Source organism: Neltuma alba, unplaced genomic scaffold (genome assembly GCF_004799145.2).
Source record: "Neltuma alba isolate B1F8T4 unplaced genomic scaffold, ASM479914v2 tig00001422_pilon, whole genome shotgun sequence".
NCBI classification, from domain to species: domain Eukaryota; kingdom Viridiplantae; phylum Streptophyta; class Magnoliopsida; order Fabales; family Fabaceae; genus Neltuma; species Neltuma alba.
This window is the reverse complement of record NW_021632461.1, coordinates 23,763-45,772: the sequence shown is the minus strand read 5'-3', so window position 1 is coordinate 45,772 and position 22,010 is coordinate 23,763. Positions and strand designations below refer to the sequence as shown.

At 35.7% G+C, this 22,010-nt stretch overlaps 2 protein-coding genes and 1 long non-coding RNA gene across 3 annotated transcripts; 2 read left to right on the top strand and 1 right to left on the bottom strand.

Annotated features, from left to right (window-relative positions):
- Positions 1 to 9,582: 9,582 nt before the first annotated feature.
- LOC114757072 (ras-related protein RABD1-like) lies at positions 9,583 to 13,305 on the top strand. The gene is made up of 8 exons (XM_028946069.1): positions 9,583 to 9,689; positions 9,807 to 9,879; positions 10,018 to 10,065; positions 10,169 to 10,216; positions 10,856 to 10,927; positions 11,017 to 11,172; positions 11,960 to 12,063; positions 13,082 to 13,305. Exons 1-8 carry the CDS (start codon positions 9,676 to 9,678, stop codon positions 13,170 to 13,172), a joined length of 606 nt encoding a protein of 201 aa, XP_028801902.1. The 5' UTR covers positions 9,583 to 9,675; the 3' UTR covers positions 13,173 to 13,305.
- Positions 13,306 to 19,224: 5,919 nt separating this feature from the next.
- LOC114757083 (uncharacterized) lies at positions 19,225 to 20,949 on the top strand. The gene is made up of 3 exons (XR_003741527.1): positions 19,225 to 19,265; positions 19,348 to 19,433; positions 20,504 to 20,949. It is a non-coding gene; the product is annotated as an uncharacterized LOC114757083 (long non-coding RNA).
- Positions 20,950 to 21,470: 521 nt separating this feature from the next.
- On the bottom strand, positions 21,471 to 22,010 carry LOC114757064 (protein FAR1-RELATED SEQUENCE 1-like). The gene has a single exon (XM_028946063.1). The coding sequence runs from the start codon at positions 22,008 to 22,010 to the stop codon at positions 21,471 to 21,473; it is 540 nt and encodes a 179-aa protein (XP_028801896.1).

Below are 22,010 nucleotides of genomic sequence, written 5' to 3'. Positions count from 1 at the left end.
TGCCAATGAGTCAGTCAGTAGACTCTTCCTGTGCTCAGTTCCTCGTCTTCCCACCATCTTCACTTTATGGTTTGCGAATATTGGCTTCTTCTTCCGGATTTCAGATTTCATTTAATGAATCAATGAGGGTTCTTTCTCATCTTCCCCGTCTCCGTATCCCTCAAAGAAACTAATCTTTTGTGCGCAAAAGCTTGGTCAGAATCACAATTGTCAAAATAATCCATTTATTGTTACGTCAGTATTTTCTAATGGAATTGCTAACACCGTTAGCTCATGTTTAATGGTTTTAATGAGGAAGAAAGACAGAAAAATGATACTTTAACTTCAAAATGCCAAAAACATCCGTCCAATTTGAAAAATCCCGTTTTGGTTTCATCAGACCAAATTAGGATTATTTTGTTAAATGAAAAGATGAAACTACCCTTTGTATTATTTGAAACAAAAACAGGGGAGAGAGAGGTGCGGGTTTAACTTGGGAATGCTTGGTTGAAACTGATAGTGTGAAGAACGGAAAAGAGAGGAGAAGGGAGTGGAGGAAGAAGCTATCGCCATAGAGAAGAGAAGAAGGAAGGGCGTGTTTGTAGTGCTATGGTCATCGTGGAAGAAGAGAGAAGAGAAGAAGGAAGGGCGCGTTGGTGGTGCTATGGTCATCGTGGAAGAAGAGAAAAGAAAAGAAGGACCGAAGGGATACATTGTGGGAGTCGATTGAAGGGGAAGAAGAGAGAAGAGGAGAATTTTAAGTATCCAGGGAGAATTTTACAACTCCAATATATGGATTAACAATATCTTTATATATGTTTACAACTTCAGTATCGGTATTCACAACAGTATTTTTCAGGATAGAAAAAATATCCCCCTTTTATGTAACATCAGTTAAGCGTTTAATAACTTCAGTATAATATTTTAACAACTCAGGTATACTCGTTAACCACATGGTTTCTTACCTTCTTACACCTTGGTAGGATGACTTGCTTAAACATCTGGGAAGAATTTTACAACTCTAGTGTATGGATTTACAATAGTTTTATATATATTTACCATTTCAATATGTGTATTCACAACAATATTTTCAAGATAGGAAAAAAAAACCCATTTTACAACTTTGGTTAAGTGTTGTATAACTCCAGTCTATGGATCAACATTTCCAATAATGAATAAATCTATCATATTACAACTTCAGTAAATCAGATAACAACCCCAAAATAAGTTTTTAACAACTTGAGTATAAGTTTTAACAACTGTCATAAAAGGAAATGATCATTAATGCCAATTTTTGAAACTCAGTTCATATGAAAATCATACTTAAAACATAAAACATAAGGCAATAATATCAAACATGAATAATAAGTAAACTCATCTTGTAGCTTCTATCATAATTAACAATACAGTTAAAGGAAATAACAATTTCAGTAAAGGTATTTTCCTAAAACCATATCCTTAGTGACAGTACTTACGTAATGCCACACGTTACCTCCTTTGAACCCTTGGCGACTTATGCACAATGCAGGACCATCAAAAACCAGAAAACACACAGCCACAGTGATGCTACAAGGATGAAAGAGTCATATGATTTCAAAAAAACACTTACCCTTTCGAACCACCACCTCCTCGTCACCCTTAAGCAGCCTCCGTTGTGCACGTTCTCTCTTTCCTTCCCACTTATCTTTGTTTGGTATGTAGCTTAATGTGGTGCCCACGTTTTGTATCTGGTGAGGGCAGTTTTGTCTTTTCATTTAACAAAATAATCCCAATTGGTCTGATGAGACCAAAATAGGATTTTCCAAATTGGGCGGATGTTTCTGGCGTTTGAAGTTAAAGTATCATTTTTCTGTCTTTTTCCCTTTTAAAGATGATGACTTAGCGGTAGAAATCTAAAGGATCTAATAAGAAGACAAAAAAAAACATCTAAAAACCTGATTTAAAATTGAATGAAATTATAACAACTTTCAAATTAGTTTTCTCATTTGAAAACTACGTAATTTTAAAAATATGTTTTTCTTTTTTTGCCGACAATTTTAAAATTATATTTATATGATACCACTTTCGATCCTTAATATAAGACCATGTTGACTTTTATTTTGATTTAAATATAAGATCTCAATCCACTTTGTCTCTCATATTTATACACTTTTTTTCCAAAGTAGCCCTTCAACAACGATAGTTCTAGTCAATATACTTGATTAGTAAGGATATTTTAGGAAAGACAACACCTATTTAGAACAAATAACTAATTCAACTTATTTTTTTAATCTTCTCAAATAGTCAACTGGCTCTTATAATAGGATCGGAGGTAGTATTAAAAGAATATAATATAAAAATGTTTTTTTAATTTTAGTCATTATGGTCAGGTATGCTTTAATTATCTAAATAGAATAGGAAAAAATTGAACGCGACACGGAAATGCAAACAAATTTGCATTTTTGGGCCAAAAAAACCATTGGAGGGTACTTGTCATTTTAGTGTTTCATAAACAATGACTATTAATGTTTTGCTATGTGTAAGACTAATGTTAAAATCAGTATTTATGATCAATCTGCATGATTCATATTATGATAAGCGCGTCATGCTTATTTTTCTAATAAGCCTTTAGTCATCTAATTTTGTACTATATTTTAGATATGTTTCTTAATTTGATAAAGTATTTTTTTAATCTTTACTCCCAACAACAATCGATAATTTTTAGAGAAATTCATAATTTTTCTGTCTGTCAATGTCATTGCTAATTTAAAAAATTAGATTTAATATATCAATTTTTTTTAAGGTTGCTTTTGTGTGTTCTATCACGAAAAACAGTGGAATTCATTCAGTTCAAATCTCAATAAAATTACGTCAAAAATAAGTTCTTTTATTATTGCTTATTAAATCTTTGTTCTTTCTGTTGTTTTTAACATGAAACGAACTTGTTAAATCTTAAAAATAAGGACCATTTGATATTATAAATGATTCCGCGAACATTTTCGGGTCTCTTTATTTTGCAATTCATACGACACAACAAGTAGAATTTACTCAAATGACATGTAGAGGTGATATTTTATTAAATCTAATTTCTGTAACTTTCAAGCATGTTAACAAATGAACCTTGCAAATTAATAAATAAAACCTGTAAATTGACAAGTTCAGTCAAGGTTTAGGTTTCAACAAGTTCATTTGGTACTACTACAAAAGGGACTGACTTGAAATATTAACAAGTAAAAGTTAGGGTCAAGATGTAAATATATTGATGAATTTTTTCTAAATGTATGTTTGGCATCATAAACAAATTTTTTCTAGCGGTACGTTTAGCATCATAAACAAATTTTAGGAAAATACGCTAAGGTTTCAAAAAGGTTGCAATATGTCGCAATCATTAACTATTGCAATATTTACTATTTGTTATGATAAAAAAAGATAACATGAATGCTTATATGGTTTAGAGAGAATGATAAGGAAAAGAGTGAAAGTACAAATATACCTATAAAATTTCTTTTCAAATGTGTATCTGACACCATAAACAAATTTTTGGTGCAAAAATAAATAGCTATATATGACCATTCCAAAAGAACTTTAAAATAGTACCATAATTTAATTCATCAAAATTGACCATCTTATTCAAATTTTTGACCAAATAAAGTAAAAATAACATTAAGCTGGTATTTTAATTTCCCTCCTTCAAGCGCAACTCCTTCCTCCTTACAAAAATAGCATTTTGAGTTTCTTTTCGATTCTAACAACGTTCTCTGCTCACTATTGCACCTTCATCTAAGAGAAAAAAACAAGCTTAAACTCTACACGGTACTTACTCTTTCATTTCATCTCTCTTATTCTAAGAAGAATAATGCTACTCTCTCAAGTTTACTTCAGTCTTCACTAACGAGTAACTAAAAGAGACGCGATTGGAGTAGCTAAGAGAATAGCAAATAGTATTAATCAATCTCAAAATATAACTTCAAACTAGTTATTTAGTTATTATACTATTCTATGGCAAGCCCATTCAGGCTTTCATGATAAGTGGGAAAACCTCATACTCTAAACTTTCATTCCATTTTGTCTAAGATTGACATTTTATTGGGTCAAAGGTTATTGGCTTCACTTAAAAAACCAATTTCAGTACATCCAGCCATGTTAGGGAAAACTTTGAAGCTTAATCAACATAGAGGAGCCTCTTGCAGTGACATTTTGAGAGATATGTTCTATCTGCTTTCTTTTTCTCCGTTTTGTATCAATAGGAAGTAGTAGTTCAACTTTTTACGACTTTTTTTAATTCTAGTTTCTGTTCTTGTTTTATTATTGTACTTTGAACTTTTATTTTTACTTAATATCATTTTGCCTTTAGAAAAAACTGATATTTTCTTTTAAAATTTAATCTATAATGCTGTATAAAGAAAAGATAATTATGTAATTTTATATAATTATTAAGCACCCAGAGTTTCTTTATGAAAATTTGGAAATTTTTTGCCTCACACTAAAATTAACTAAAGTATTGTCTCAAAATGTTATTGGGAGAATATTATAAAAAGAATTTTTGAAATTATTAAATTTCAAATAAAAATTTTCTTAAAAAATGAGTTGTTATTTGCAAGTTAAATATTGTTAAAAACTATTAAAATGTACGAACTATATCTGATTTGAGACTTAATAATTTCAAACTTCTTATTGTGAAAATTTTCCAATGCTATTCTCCTAAAAATAATATAAAGATTTGATTATTTTTAAATGAAAGAAATTCTTTTTTTTTTTGGGAAAGAAAGCAATTCTTTTTTTTTTGGGAAAAAAAGAATCAAAATGCAATTTTATCCCTAATTTTATTTTTGTAGTGCATACAATACCTTGATCTTTTAAGTGATGTAATTTTATCCATGATCTTTTTATTTTGGTGCATTTATCACTTTAATATTATTTATGGTGCTTCCAACACTCTAAGGATTGGGGTGCTAGATGTAATTAAAAAAAATACTGGGGTACTGGATACACAAAAATAAGATTGTAAGCAAAATTGTATCAATAAAAATATTAGAGTGTTGGGTATACTTAAAAAATGAGATAAAGAGTGTAATTGCACATCTACCCAAAAATTTAAAAAAAGTCATCATACGCTTTAAGAATGTCATGTTACTTATACTCTTTTAATACGAGACATCCACTCATCAGTCATGTTTAATGTACTCATTTTACCTTTTAAATAAATTGACTTTATTTCACGCAAAAAATACTGTAGACATCACATTTTTCTTCAAATTTTACGGAAATTGTTTTCAATGCATAAATAATATGAGATCCATTAGCAAATAATGGAATGTTTTTCATTGAGAGAAACATCAATTGTTTGGGGGGGGGAGAAAAGAGAGAAACATTAGTTAATTAATTATTTAATTCGTGTAAGAGAAATTCTAAAAAAATATAAGAATTTCCTATTCAATTTTTAAGCATAGAGTATAAACAATTGTCAACTTGCATAAAAATTTGTATTTTACATGGTGCTTAAGATTTGTCACCATTTTTTTTTTTCATCATATCACTCTGTTTATAATTTATAAATAGTATAATTTCATATAGCTATTAAAAAACTACGAAATATTATAAAACATGTATGTTTACTTTAAGATATGCCGCATTATTTGGTATTTATATTTTATAACTACTCCTTCTCATTTTAAATAGGGAAAATGACACATAAAGAAATATGAAATTATAAAATGCCAAAATGAGAAGCTAAGCAAATGTATTACCAGATAGGGAAGTGTTGCCTGATTTGGGATTATGCAAATGTTGGCCAATTACCAAACAGCCCTTCTGTCAGTCAAAGTTTGAAAGCGGAGAGAGAGAGGCGTGAACACTCGTGCACTGCCCACTCGTGCTTCCCGGTTTCTCGCTTCCACCATCCCCATTGTTGCCCTAAAAATGCCGGCAAGTTAGACAGTTGACGACCTCGAAACAGTGTGTGCGTAAGAGAGCTGAGGAGTTAGAAGTGGAAGGGTATGCTGTTCGAAGGGCGAACGTGGTCATGTCTGACTGATTGTGTGGAAAGACGAAGGTTGGCGCACAGTGATTCACCATTGCATTTAACAAGCATCAACAACATTTCATTGAGGTAAGTTTAGGCATTTAAGTTTCGTCCTGTGGTCGACGTTTTTGGGTGAGTTTGGGAAGCAATGATTAGGCAATATTTAGATATGACGCGATGAAGTTTGTGAATGACAGAAATGGCGATTAAGGGTTTATGCTGAGTCTCTGTGGCAAGCTATTTTGTTTTTTATAATGAAGTTGAGAACTATGACGTTAGGGAAAAATTGGTTTTCAAATCAGTAGGAAAATTGTTTGATTGACTGGAAAGATTATATGAACGGACTGGAAATGACAATAACATACTGGTAAATGACTATGAAGGAACCTAAAATGACCATATTCATAGTAATGACCTTACTGTCTGATTGACTGGAAAGATTATATGAATAAACTGGAAATGACAATACCATGCTGGTAAATATCTATGAAGAAACTTGAAATGACCATATTCATAGTAATGACCTTACTGTTATTCTGTAATGGGCATATTGGTAATGACAATAAATTAATTGGAAATAACCATATTTATAGTAGCATCCTTACTGTCAGTTTGTAATGGCTATATTGTAAATGACAATGAAGGAACTGGAAATGACCATAACGAATCTGGAAAGAATTAGATATTTAGTATATGTATAAAAATTATCATTTAATGATGGTACCTTGATGACTTTGCAGAATTATACGAGATGGTGTTGGAAGAAGGGGAAGGGTCCACAAGCAAAGGAGTCCACAGTGGGCTTGTGTTGTTCAGAAGGGAGTATATGGCAAAACGAGGGGAAAAGTGTAAAAACGCAAGAGAAGAAAAAATTGAAGTGGGGAAGGCATGGAGGGCCCTGAGTGAAGAAGAGAAAGATAGGTATAATGAGAGGGTAAGAAAACGAAGCCATAGAAAGGTGAGAAGAAGAAATATGATGTTCCCTTGTACACCCGGTGCTCATTGCCCGGATTTCTATCATTGGCTGAGTATGTAAAGAAGAACAGGCGGTTAAGGCAGAAAATTGAGAGGATGGGATTTGGGAACTTGCTTAATGTGAATGTGAAGCAACTTTCATGTGATCTACTTGTGTCATTGTTGAGATGCTATGACCCACTAAAACATTTTTTGACCATTAAGGGGCAAGGGCAGGCAGTTGAGGCAAAAGATGCTCATGAGTTTCTAGGTGGACCTGACAATGGGGAGGAAGTGAGATCTGATGTTAGTGAGGATGACCCGGAATACAAGAGGTTGAAGGACACTTATTGGAAGGTTCCATTTACCCAGATACTGAAGAGGATATTATCTGGAAAAGAAAGCAACAATTTTAGGTTCCTATTTATGCTTTATACAGTTAGAGCTTTTTTATGTCCTGGGTCAAGCACAATTGTACATATACATTTGTTGAAAGTGATACGTCACACGATGGATAGGTTTGGGAAATATGATTGGTCAACATACATAATCAAGAACCTGTGGAAGGAAATGGGAGACTTTGTAAAGATGACAAAGAAGAAGAAGAAAAGAACCTGCAATGTTGGAGGGTGTCTTTATTTGCTGCTGGTAAGTCAATATTTTTCTTATGGTTCACTATATTTTTGTTTTATGTTATTGTTGTAGAAGTGTGACCTATTTTTATTTGGTTTTGCAACTGTATTTTGCTGAGCGTTTCCCGTTGGGATTGTCTGTTGACCGGGGTTCAACAAGCCCCAATGAATATTGGACCGAGGAGAAGATAAAGGAGAGGGTGGAGAAAGAGAGAGGTAGCAGCATGGGAATATTGCATGGAAGCAGTGGCAGCGAGGTATACTCAGCAGGACATGAGGACAGTCCAATTCTGCAGTCTTTAGATCCGGTATGTGGGAACTTAGAAAATATACGTGACCTAAGTTTAAGTAAGTCTATTAGCAAGGTTAATACTTGAGATGACAAGACTTTATTTACAAATGACCAGTGAGATACAGGCATTCGATAACGGTGATCACTTTTTTTGATATCTTCATTTATTGTGTATGCAGGCGTTGAAGGAGGTGAGGGCTCGTTTTGTTAAGAAGCTTGAAGAACATGGAACTTGTAGCCAATTGCTCACAAGCTAACGAGTACTGAGAATAGATAGATTAACCGAATGAAGATTCCAAAAAGAAATGTTACTGGCTGCCCTATATGGTTGTCAAAGAAAAATGGACTATACACTGTTAAATCAGGATACCAGTTTGCGAAGAATGAAGAAGCAAAGGCAGAGCTGCAAAGACCAGGAAGATCCTACAGTGTTCTTGCACAACTTTGAAAGTGCATACAGAGATTGCAAATCCCACCGAAGATAAAACACTTCATGTGGAGATTGCTGTTAGGTGCTAGTCAAAAGAAAATGAAGAGGATATGACCTGTCCGCTTTGCTGTAATGATGTTGAAACTTCAGAACACCTTATATTGCTTTGTCCACAGGCAAATAGATGGTGGTTTGGATGTTCTTTGTCCTTGACCATTAATTGCAACCAAGTTTTGAGCACTGATAGGTGGTTAGAACAGTTGCTACTGCATAATAAAAATATTGGTGATACAGGCTGTGCTCTAATTGTAGCTTCATGTTGGTGAATCTGGAAGGCAAGATGTGGAATGGTATTTCAAGGTGCTCAATTGGATCCATTAAAGGTGGTTTCCTCAGCATCCTTATTGGCAAAAGACATTTGGATAGCTAAAAGAAATGAAATAATGAAAATGCAAAGACATGGCTTCAAGCATGATATTGAACAGCAGGAATTAACTTGGAAAGCACCTGCTATTGGATCTCAAAAAATAAATTGTAATGGTGCTTTTGGGAAAAATCCCGGCCAATGTGGAATTGGGATCATTTGCAGAGATCATAATGGTGTCTCTCTTGGAAATGTGTATAGAAAGATTATAGCAACTTCTGCTTTCCATTCAGAGCGTTTGGCCCTAAGAGATGCTATAATTTACAGTGACCAATTTTAGTGTTTAAATATCTCTATTGAGATTGATTGCCAAGTTTTGTTCAAGACTGTAACCGACAAATCTTTTGCTGAATTGGAATGGCAGTGTCAAGACCTTGGTGCTGAAATTCTGTCCATTAGAAGCAAGGCCTCATGTTCCCATCACATTTGGTCTCAAGACAGGTAAATAATGCTATAGATTATTTGGCAACTTGCAAAAAGAATGGGATAGCTACCAGTAGAATGCTTGTTGTAGCACCATCTCATTTTCAACAACTCTTAGATAATAATGTTTTCGGGACAGGAAGTCTAATTTTTCATAAACAATTTGAGAATCGCCGAGCGAATGGGTGTAGGCTAATCACTTTGTACTCTCGTATTTCTCATTAATAAAACGTGTCCTTTAGTTAAAAAAAAAAAGGTCTTATATTTAATATTTGAGCATCATTTTTAAGATCAAGAGAATCCAAAATAAATAGTTTAAGGCGTGGGTCCTTTTTTGCAATTTCGTCCAAAACTTGTCAATAAAAAGCAGAAGTCTTTGTCGCGTTCTTATCCCTTGAGAAGCAAATAATAACTCTTTCTAAAAGTATTCCTTATTTATGACACTATTAATCATCTTCTTTTCTTCTTCGTTTCGTTTCCAAGGCAGCAAAAGCCACCGCAGGTATCCTCCATTTCCATTTGGGTTCAAACGTCGTCATAATGAGCAACGAATAGTGAGTTCGTTTCTTCTTCCCTCTAACGATTCCGTTTTCTCTATCACTTTATAACACACACTGTTTTGGTAATTAACTTTGCATTTTTCTTGTTGTTCTTTTTCTGGCACGATCCAGCGATTATCTGTTCAAGCTTCTGCTAATCGGGGACTCCTCGGTTGGAAAGTCTTGCCTGCTTCTCAGATTTGCCGTGAGTTAACTCTTTTGGACCTTGGGTGTTTGTATGGCTAAGTTTAGTTTGATTGTGTTTATGTTTACGAAGAGTGAAAACATGGCTTAATGTTTAAGGTTGCTGGGCGGTTATTTGATTGTTTATTTTTTTGTTCAGGATGACTCGTACGTGGACAGCTACATCAGTACCATTGGAGTTGATTTTGTTAGTTCTCTCATTTCACTATATGAATTCAAATTTTTGGATGTTTACTTTCACATAAATTGTTTCTTTATGTTCTGACGTACAAATTTCTGGAATTTTCCAGAAAATCAGAACTGTGGAGCTGGAAGGGAAAACAATCAAATTGCAGATTGTGAGTTAAAAACTATCTCCAATTAACACAGAACAGAAAACCTATGCGTAATTTTTCTGCGTGACTTGTGCCCGCGCTCTTGTGTGGGGACGCTCATAAGTAATTGTACCAAAAGATATTCTGGTATCTCTGGGTATTATCCTATGTGGCTATGTGTAATGCTGAATATGCATGAGTTGTCTTCAATTCTCTTTTTATCTTTTTCATGTAAAAAGTTGAAAAGGTGTTTTATGTTTGTTAGAAAATTTCTATTTTAAACCTATCCCAGTTCAGGTTTCTATTCTACAAAATGTGGTTAAGTTTTTCTGTTTGGGACTTGAGAATGATGGTGCAGTTGTAGGTACAGCGCGGCCTTTCCATGTAACATTATTAAAATATGCTTCTAGTTTTGATGCATGGCTTGCTCATATTGCTTCTTCCTTATGCTTTATCCTCAGCCCTTCTTTTGTCTTAGAAATTATACATAAGCTTGCAGATCTATTTCAATGCATGTTTCACATGGTAATATTTTAATTCAGAACAAAATGCTAAATACAGTTTTTGCATTGCTATCACCAGATAATTGGTTTACTAAATCCAGTGAAAGCATCAGCCTTTTCCCAAACATAGATTAACAATTTTCCTTTGCTGTCTGTTTAGTGGGATACTGCTGGACAGGAGCGATTCAGGACTATAACGAGCAGTTATTATAGAGGAGCACATGGAATAATTGTGAGTTCTTCTTACATGAGAAATATAGAATAATCTTGTCACAAATAAAATATATCAGCAATATTCTGAAACTTTCTATATTGCAACAGATTGTATATGATGTAACTGAGCAGGAAAGCTTCAACAATGTCAAGCAATGGTTAAATGAAATTGATAGATATGCTAATGACAGTGTGTGCAAGCTTCTTGTTGGGAACAAATGTGATCTAATTGATAACAAAGTCGTTGATACACAAACAGCAAAGGTAAATTCCACCGTTTGGTTCTCCTTTCTATGTGAATTTTCTATATAATTCTGTTTATATTCTTATGTAAGTTCAGTCTGCTCAAAAATTAGTAAGCTGAAATTAATTTTTTGCTCAGACATTCATACTTTCTATGTGCTTATTGTTTAACAGGAAGTATATATCTTATTTTTCAACTATAACATGTGTGTTATAATTTTGGTCTTATGTTTCTTTTTGTTTGAGTTTCTTTTCTGCACCATAACCGTCACACACTCCCTCATGATCTTGGGAGCTTAATGAAGTCAACAAAGTTTTTAATTGCATTCTGGGCAATGATCCTTAGTCACTGGAAAAAGAAAAGGAAAATAGATATTAAATTATTCAGGCTAATCTCTTTTTGTCTTGACGAAATTTAAGAGGTTGAGATTTGGAGAAGTTAATTTTTCCTCTTCAACAGCTCTGCTCTGGTTACTGTAAGTGACATTTAGATGGTATTGTGCATAAATTGGACCCTAGTAAGATTTTTATATGACAATGACAAGTTTGTTTCTGACTGAATGATGACATAAAATAATTGAATTGTGAGATATCAGATTTGCATTTGCTAGCTAGGGGCAGATGCTAAAGATTATTATATTCTTCATCATGGAATTGTTTTTCTAATATGAATTATTAGCAGCAAATGCCCAAACATCAAATGGAACATCAGTAATAGTTCTGTGAAGTACTGTAAGTGACAATGAGATCACATTTTCACCTGTCTGACTTGATTTTTATTTATCTTGGGTGTGGCTACAAATCACAGGCATTTGCTGATGAACTTGGTATCCCTTTCCTTGAGACAAGTGCCAAAGACTCAATCAATGTTGAGCAGGCTTTCTTAACCATGGCAGCTGAGATTAAGAACAAGTATGTAAAATTTCCCAGTTTCTTTTCTCTAGTGTCATTGGGACTTTATGGATTTTCGAATTTAATCATTGTTGTGATATAGGTCTTACACTTTGACTCCTTGTTTAAATTTAAAGAATTTACCATAATGGATTCCTTTAGCGACATTTTTTTCTTTTTGGCCCGCTTTAGTGATAGTTTTAACGTCCACGATCTTTCATATTGCAACCAGCAAGCTCTTGGTTATTTTGACATATGGTCATGAGAGAGGTTGAGTTGTGAGACCTTAGTGCAAACTGTATTAAGAAAAAATATATCAGTTTTTGTCATAAATAAGAATGGCTCTTTATTATTAGATTTTAAATTAAAGTCAATTTTGTGCTAGTTATTTTGGGTAACCTGTGAGGATATTAACTTCTTGCAAATTTTAGATTTGTGACCATGCTGTGTGTAACATGCGGATTGTTGATGTTCTGATTCTCTTCATTTTATTCCCAATACTCTCCCTCAAGCTCGATTCCCTTTTACTTTCTTTCCTTTTTTCTGAATAATGATTAATGAAGACTGGTAGTTGAGTTAGGCTATTTTAAAACTCTGTTAAGAGCGTCAATGGCCTGTTGATCATTGCATTGGGTTCCTCTTCAGATATAAGGTAATATTTCTAAGACAGGAAGAGAGAAGTGGGGCCCACTGGCACTGGCCAAGTTCTTCTCCACTAAATATGAGATCGTCAGATTACAGTTGATTGTCTATATTTGACCATTTATAAAAATATAAGTTAATCTGTATAGTTATAATTTGATCTAAATTCTAAAACAGTTCAGAACTGCACTGGAAATACAGTAAAAAGAAACCTGGTGAAGAGAAATTTGACTCGAGACCTATTGGGCTTCTGTACCCTGAATCTTTTATTTTCTAATTATCTCTCTCTTCTTGAACTCCTCCAATGACAAGAGAGGATCCAAATAGGTCTGGATTGTATTTTGAAAGTAATGTTGGTATGATATGCTATGAACTTATGATTTGAACTTGAATGCAGGATGGGAAACCAGCCAAGTGTTGGCAGGTCAACAGAAACCGTTCAAATGAAAGGGCAACCAATCCAGCAGAAGGGAAACTGTTGTAGTTAGGCAGTAATTTAGTGTTCAATTTCTTCTTTCTTCTACTGCTATTAATATGGCAAGACACTCTGTTCCTTTACTCTGTTATATTGTGGAACTTTTCAGAAGCTGATAAATATATTATATTTAAGTCTTTTGGAAATTGTAAATCTGACGAATTATTAAGTGTTAGAAAGCCCCTGATTATCTCCCTTGATTCTCTCTATTAATTGCCCATGATATTAGCTAGAATATATATTTCCTGATTTAGTGTGATATTGCAATATATGTAATTTATGACTGATTGATTCTGGAGGGATATTTTTTCTCATCCGGACTCTATATATTGTAACCCAATCATATGGAATAAGATATGAGCATGAAATATTCAGCAAAATAAACATGGTATCAGAGCGTAGGGTTCCACCTGAACCCAGAAAATTTCGTGCGTTGCTGCCGTGAGATAGAGAGAGAGAACGCGAGGAGAGAGAGAGAGAGAGTGAGACGTCCCAGATCTGAAGCCAGGAGCAGACCGTGGACGACACCGCCCCTCCAGTCCTCACCGGCGTCCTCAGATCGGCGTAACCCTTGAACGCGACGTCGAACGGAGCTGCGCGTGAAGCCCACGCGCCGTCACAAGCTCCGCGCGTGAAGCCCACGCGCCGCCACTGCCCCTGCGCGTGAATGCACGCGCCGCCGCCGGAAAAAGCAACAGTACCTCCCAGAGATCCAGAAAATGAACCCATCAGAGTTCCCACCCCTTTTTGGGTCTGTTCGTAATATTCCAATGGCCCTTATGTCCGGTACATCTTCAAATACTCAAAGCACTCCTTTTTCACCTGTAGTCACCTCTCAAGCCTCTGATCCAGAACCATCCTTAACCTCTGAACATCAAGCTATGGTGGTGGCTCACAAACTTAATGGTAGCAACTATCTCCAATGATCCCAAAGTGTGTTAATGTATCTCCGTGGGAAGCGTAAGGAGAAATATATCAATGGAGAGGCAAAACAACCTTCACATAATGATCCCAAATTTGACACCTGGTTTGCTGAAAATAATCAGGTGATGTCTTGGCTGTGCAACTCAATGACTCTCGAAATCAGTGAAGGATACCTCTTGGCAAGCACAGCTAAGGAAATCTGGGACGCTGCTAAGAGGACTTACTCCACACTAGACAACACTGCAGCCCTATTGGATCTAAGGAGGCAGCTGAAAGATCTGAAGCAAGGAAACTTAACTGTAACACAATATTACAGCACTTTAACAAAGATATGGCAGCAGTTGGATCTCTTTGAAGTTCATCCTTGGAAGGACATGGATGATGCTAATTACTACAGACAACTGGTGGAAAAAGGACGAACCTATGACTTCCTATTGGGTTTGAATGATGTCTTTGAAGAGGTAAGAGGCAGAATTATGGGTCTAAAACCGCTTCCCTCCCTATTTGAAGTCTTCAGTATGGTCAAGTTTGAAGAAAGCCGGAGACACCTCACTCAGGGTAACCAAACCCCAGTAGATGGCTCAGCATTGGTCACGAGGAGGTCCCCAACATTCGAGGGATCTGAGAAGAAAGGGACCAAGTGGTGCAATCACTGTAACAAGAAAGGCCACACCAGAGACGAATGTTGGAAACTACATGGGAAACCAACCCAAGGGAAGCAGAAACAACGGGAAGATAGAAAAAGCCACCACACCTCCTCTGAAGAAAAAGGTGATGATGGAGACCAGTTGACCAGAGAAGAGCTTCAAATGCTTCGTAAGATACTTGAAAAACAAAACAAATCAAAATCTGTTCCCAACGTGAACTTGATTCAGTCAGGTAATTCTATTATAGCCCTTAATGCAATGGTAACTAGTGATGAGACTTGGATTGTTGACTCCGGTGCTACAGACCACATGACTGGTAATAAGTCCTTCTTCAAAACCCTCAAATATTGCCATGAGAACCTTAGGGTAAAAGTAGCAACTGGACTATATACTAAAGTTGAGGGTGTTGGCATTGTGGCCCTATCTGATGATCTGGAAATCCATAATGTTTTGTTTGTTCCTGCTCTTACCTGCAACCTTATATCTGTGAGCAAATTGACTAAAGGACAAGTATGTCGGGTAATCTTTGATGATGTTAAGTGTGTTTTTCAGGATTCGACCTCGGGGAGGAAGATTTTGACTGCTAAAGAATGGGATGGACTCTACTACTTTGAAGGAAAAAATATGAAGACTGCAGGAGCAAAGAAGGCTATGGTTAGCTCTAATTCTCAGAATAAAAATGTAATGTTGTGGCATCAAAGATTAGGCCACCCCAGTTTTGATTATATGAAGCATGTGTTTCCAACTTTATTCAATAAAAATTCTTCTCCTTTCCAATGTGAAACGTGTCAAATTGCCAAACAAACTCGCGCCTCTTATCCCAAACATACTTACAAACCTACTGCCCCGTTTACAATGATTCATACCGACATTTGGGGACCAGCCAAAATCAACACCCGAACAGGCACAAAGTGGTTTATTACATTCATCGATGATCACACCCGGGTCACATGGGTTTACCTTATGAAAGAGAAATCCGAAGCTTTACAAATCTTCAAAAACTTTCACTCTTTTGTGAGAACCCAATTCCAAACTCCCATCAAAGTTCTGAGAAGTGACAATGCCAAAGAGTATGTGAGTGGAGCCTTTAGGGAATTTCTTGAGCAGGAAGGAATCCATCACCAAACCTCATGTGTCTATACTCCTCAACAAAATGGAGTTGCTGAGCGGAAAAATAGGCATCTTCTAGAAGTAACCCGAGCTATTATGATGGAAAGAAATGTTCCAAGTTTGTTTTGGGGAGATGCTGTGCTAACCGCTGCTTATCTCATCAATCGAATGACCTCCAAAATTCTCCATTTCACTACCCCCATACAAAAACTCCTCGAGACCTACCCCACCTCACCTATCATCAATACCATCCCTCAAAAGGTCTTTGGGTGTGTCGTCTTTGTTCATAAACATGATGGGGGCAAACTTGATGCTAGAGCAGAAAAATGTATTTTCCTCGGATATTCCTCCACCAAAAAGGGGTATAAGTGTTATTGTCCCACTACCAGAAAACTCATAATCTCCAAAGACACAGTTTTTTATGAGGATGATGCTTATTATCCCAAATTACCCATTCAGGGGGAGCACTATGGAGTAGAATGGCTAATTACACCTGAACCTATGACCAACCCCAACACACATCTTACCCCTCTTGAACCTGCCATACCACCTGAACCTATGATCATTGTCCCTGAACCGGAACCAAAAACCCCTAGTCCTACACCTCCACTAGAGCACCAAAACCCCACAAATATCCCTCACCCAATGGAAACCAATGCTGAAATTGATGCAGGGGTGACAGAGTGTTCAAGTCCTCAATCAGGTGAGCAGGACAGTAGTAGTAGGGTCCCTTCCATTCCAAGGCAGCAACATGATTCCAATCCAGAGTTGGATCCTGAAGAGCTAGGATGGCCCATTGCACTTAGAAAAGGGGTAAGATCATGTACTCAGCATCCTATTCAAAAATTTGTCTCTTATGGCAATTTATCTGCTAGAATGCAAACCTTTGTGGTGAATAGCTCACAGGTGAAGATTCCAGAAACATTTCAACAGGCTATGAAAGATCTTAATTGGAAACGTGCCGCATATGAGGAGTTGAGAGCCTTAAAGGAAAATAACACGTGGGATATTACCACACTTCCTAAGGGTAAGAAAGTAGTGGGTTGCAGGTGGATCTTCACCCCTAAATTCAATCCTGATGGAAGTATCAATAAGTACAAAGGAAGATTAGTTGCTAAAGGGTACACCCAGACTATGGGATTGATTATCAAGAAACGTTTGCTCCTGTGGCAAAGTTCAACACCATCCAGGTACTCCTGTCCCTAGCTGCTAACCTTGATTGGTCTCTACATCAACTAGATGTGAAGAATGCTTTCCTAAATGGAGATTTGGAGGAGGAAGTGTACATGGCAATCCCAGATGGAGTAATAGCTCCACCCAACTCAGTTTGCAAACTGAAGAAATCACTGTATGGCTTGAAACAGTCTCCACGAGCGTGGTTCGATAGGTTTGCCAAGGCAATCAAAAGGTTTGGCTACATCCAAGGACAAGCTGATCACACTCTCTTCGTCAAACACAGTAATGGAAAGGTAACGATCCTAATTGTGTATGTGGATGATATAGTCATAACTGGCAGTGATGAAGTTTCTATCTCCCAATTCAAGAAAGCTCTAGCTAGGGAATTCCAAGTGAAGGACCTAGGACAAATGAAGTACTTTCTTGGAATGGAGGTTGCTAGATCCAAAAAGGGTATAAGTGTGTCTCAACGAAAGTACACACTTGATTTGCTCCACGAAACAGGAATACTTGGGGCTAAACCTAGTGAGACGCCTATGGAAGAATCATGTAATCTAGAAGTGAAACCAGACGGGGTACCAGTCAACTCAGAAAGGTACAGAAGACTTGTAGGTAAACTGATCTACTTGACTCATACAAGGCCTGACATTAGCTATGCAGTTGGAGTAGTAAGCCAATTTATGCATCAACCCCAGGAAGAACATATGGAAGCAGTATACAGAATCCTGACCTACCTCAAACTCAATCCTGGAAGAGGAATATTCTTTAAAAAGGGGAGTACAAGGAACATAGAGGTCTACACTGATGCAGATCATAGGAGAGCTGTGGATAACAGAAGATCTGTCACAGGATACTGCACTTATGTTTGGGGAAACCTAGTCACTTGGCGAAGCAAGAAACAGACTGTAGTCTCAAGGAGTAGTGCTGAAGCTGAGCTAAGGGCTGTAGCCCTGGGGGTATGTGAAGGAATGTGGGTGATCAGACTTCTGAAGGAATTGAGAATTTCCTATGAAGGACCTATGAACCTCTGGTGTGACAACCAAGCCAGCATTGAAATGACCAAGAATCCTGTGTATCATGACCGAACAAAGCATGTTGACATTGATCGGCACTTCATCAAGAAAAGGTTGAAGATGGCACAATTAACCTGAGCTATGTGCGCTCAACTGATCAGATTGCTGACGTCATGACCAAACCTTTAGCCAGAGTCAAGTTTGAAGGGCTTCGAAGCAAGCTGGGAATGGTTGACATCTACTCTCCAGCTTGAGGGGGAGTGTTAGAAAGCCCCTGATTATCTCCCTTGATTCTCTCTATTAATTGCCCATGATATTAGCTAGAATATATATTTCCTGATTTAGTGTGATATTGCAATATATGTAATTTATGACTGATTGATTCTAGAGGGATATTTTTTCTCATCCGGACTCTATATATTGTAACCCAATCATATGGAATAAGATATGAGCATGAAATATTCAGCAAAATAAACATTAAGTTTAGAATGAAAGTTGAACTACTACTTACATATATTCGTCTTCTCAGAGCCATGGACTGCACGTGTGTATCTGCAGAATTAATATGCCATAATTTTTTTTTAACGTTTCTAATATTTCCTTATTATGGTAATTAATGTTGTCTTGAACTTCTACAATTAGTGATGAAAATAGTAATTAATATTATTTTGACATTTCAAAATGATATTGCAGATAAGCGGCAATAATCACTACTCATTAGTATTCCTCTGGTCCTAAATATAAGACCCATTTTATAGTGTAATTTTGTGTAATTACACTACAAAATAGGTCTTATATTTAGGACCGGATGAGTAATTAAAAATTTATGTTCAAATCTATTATCTTACAATATTTGTGAGTTGAAAAAATTATAACTCATCATGTGTTTTTTTTTTTTTTGCATAAGTTTTTCAGGGACCAATTAGTATTAGTAATAACTCAATTTAGATGTCATATTATTAAGGAGAATACTTATGTCAAGTTCATTAGGTCAAGTTTGTCCATTTATCCAATCATATCCTGCCACATGTATTATTTGGCCTCATCACCATTTAACCCCCACAATCCGTTTAATCCCCGTTAGTCTAGAAAAATTATTTTAAAAAAACAGTTAAAAAAGAAACCTGGACATCGTTTGTGCGATCCAACAAAACAAGGAAGCAATGGCCGGTGAAGAGCACTAGCAGCAAACGACGCACAGAGATTTTGTGGGTAAGAAAGACCGCTGCACAAATGGTATTGCTTCTGCGAGATTCTTTTGTTTTGATTTCTCAAGGCTTCTTTGATTTTTGATTGGGAACAAAATTTTGCTTTTTAGATTTGCTGGGAGATGAACATAGCGTCCATGCGAATGCCTTTCTACTCCTTGAAAGTGCTTGAAAATATCCAGCATCCCACTATCTTGTAAGGATTTGTCGTTGTTTTGTTTATTTTTTGTCAGAATAGGAATACACGTCTTCTATTCAAAGTATCTCGTGATTGATGGATTCTTCTTCTGAATTTTGAAAAGAACAAGAAAAACAAGTAAAATCCAGTAACTACCTATGTTCTAATAGCTAGATAAGCTGAGAAAAACTATACCCATTAACGGATTTGGTCATGGCACTGTTGAAATAGTACTAAGTGGAAGCTATTGAGGAGAAGCAGCCCCTGCCACCGCCAGCAGTAGCAGCTACAACGGCTTGCTTTGGATCCTTTAGATTCATAGATCATATGATCTGATTCTACCTAGAATTACATCAAATTAAATCATCAAACACAAGTGGCTTAGACTAGCAAGATTTACTTGTGTTAACACTATTAACAGTATGATTTGTTGCGTTAGATTTATGACTGGTAAGAACATGCATCTTTTGGTAGATTGCCATTGTTTTTGTCTTTCAGGACTAAAAAGAAGCGTTTGATCCAGTACTTGCTGCTTTTCTTAAAATATAATTGTCATGCCTCATGTCACCATATGTTGGATGATTCAATATTTGTTGAGATCCCCTCCTCCAATCATTCCCACACAGTAATTTGTGAGAAGTGAGGAATGCCCTGTATTAATTCAGATAAATGACTATTCTTATAACTTAAAATACCTGTTTTTTTTATTCACAGATATAAGTGACATTGCCAAACTGAGGAATTAATGTTATTCATAGGTATAATCCATGAAAAGTATCAAAAGTAGTCATTTACTTGATTATATTCATCTTATTGTTAGTTATTGTTAGCTACTGCTTTCTTTCTTGTACAAATGCTATTTGGCTTTGAAACATTGTTTTGGTTCTCATTTTGCTCTGTGTCAGCATTTTTCCTAGAAGATGCATCTTCTCTTCCAACATTGAGGAACTAGAAGGAATGTATGGCACAATCACGTCTTTATATTCATTTCTATTGTCACTAGCATTTTCATTTCCATTTAAATTATTTTGGCTAGCATCATTCCTATTTTCTGAGTTTGAGGATTTTTCTTTGTTTTGTTTTGATAGAGGGTCAGAGGAATGGACTTGACCTTGATTGGCATCTATGCCGTTATTAACACTTCCATCACATGGTTTGCTCCAAGCAGGGTTTCCATTGTCATTTTGCCCAAAATGACTACTACTTTCTAAGCCTCAGGAATCATCTCTCTTCTATTCGGATGAAGCATCATGGTATAAAAATTGGGTTGTAGGACAATGAACCAAATTATGAAAGTTTGTTACTGCAGTACAATGACCATGAATTTATGTAGGACCTAAATGACTACTATGTATTATTATTCATTTCTCATGTGGAGCTGATTATGGCATTGGACCATATTATTGTAATGGTTGGATTAGTAAATGAAAATACTATTAGGTATACTAAATATGTATTGTATATATTTTACAATTGGTATACATTTACAATTAGTATTGGCTTGTTGAGTAGTAATACAAGGATCAATATTGTTGAAACAGGGACTACTTATTTGGTAGATCAATAGCAAACGGACCACTTGGAAGCGCTGTTAAATTAAAGTGAATTGAGCGTGTGTTGTTTACTGAATTAGGACCACTCTTTTATTATCCTAAAGTTAGTACGACAAGCATGCTACTAGATTATTAAAAGGAACATAAATAAGTAACACAAATATCTCCTCTCAATGTTGATATCTATCATCACTACCAATTTGATAAAACAAAAAGAAAAAAAAAGTAAAAAAACAAATTCTTTGTATGGTTCCAACGGATAATCAATATGCACTAACTAAAAACAACAAAAATGATTGTGGCTCTGCTTCATTTGAAAAGCTGCTTCTTGTCCTCTACGTGATTCTTATTTGACATGTCAACCTGGGTCATATTGAAATAAAAAAGAAGTATAAGAATTTAATAGAGTTGAAAGTTAATTTTGATATGCACATAAAAAAAGATAGTTGAAATATAGCCAAAATTTATTTGAAGATGAACATAAGTATCTTACAAATACCTTTTAGTGTCGTTTTCTTTTTGACCTCTTTTCTAAGCAACTTTTAGGATGACCTTTCACCCGAGATCCACCATCTTTTTTTTTCAATCCTTTTGCTTGAAAAGCATTTTTTTCGTTGCTTGTAATTGTTTCACTAATATCCTGTTGGTTTGAAATGGAAGAACTTTTGCTCAATATTTTATCAACTTCCATACCTAAATCTACAAACTTTTTTGACAAAAAAGTTATAGCATCATCAGATTCAGCAGCTTTACTTGAAATCTCAACTGCAATTCGGCATAAATCCTCGAAACGATTTGACACATCTAACTTTGGATCTTCTTTGATTATACGCCTATTATTATCAAGAACACATCCACTACGAGCATTTTTTGTCCATCTATTGAGAATGTACCTCGGAGGAATAACTAGTTTATTCCATAGATTTAGTACCCGAAGTGCATGACAACATAAGATGCCAATGAATTCAAATTTCTTACAGCTACATTCAATTGTGTCATCTTCTGAGTTATAGGTAACCTTGTGATCTGCTATATCTCCCAT

Coding starts and splice junctions, on each gene's coding strand:
- LOC114757072 (XM_028946069.1), top strand. Junction 10,928..11,016: donor GAGGAGCACATGGAATAATT/GTGAGTTCTTCT, acceptor ATATTGCAACAG/ATTGTATATGATGTAACTGA. Junction 12,064..13,081: donor GCAGCTGAGATTAAGAACAA/GTATGTAAAATT, acceptor ACTTGAATGCAG/GATGGGAAACCAGCCAAGTG.
- LOC114757064 (XM_028946063.1), bottom strand. CDS start 22,010: ATGGGAGATATAGCAGATCACAAGGTTACCTATAACTCAGAAGATGAC.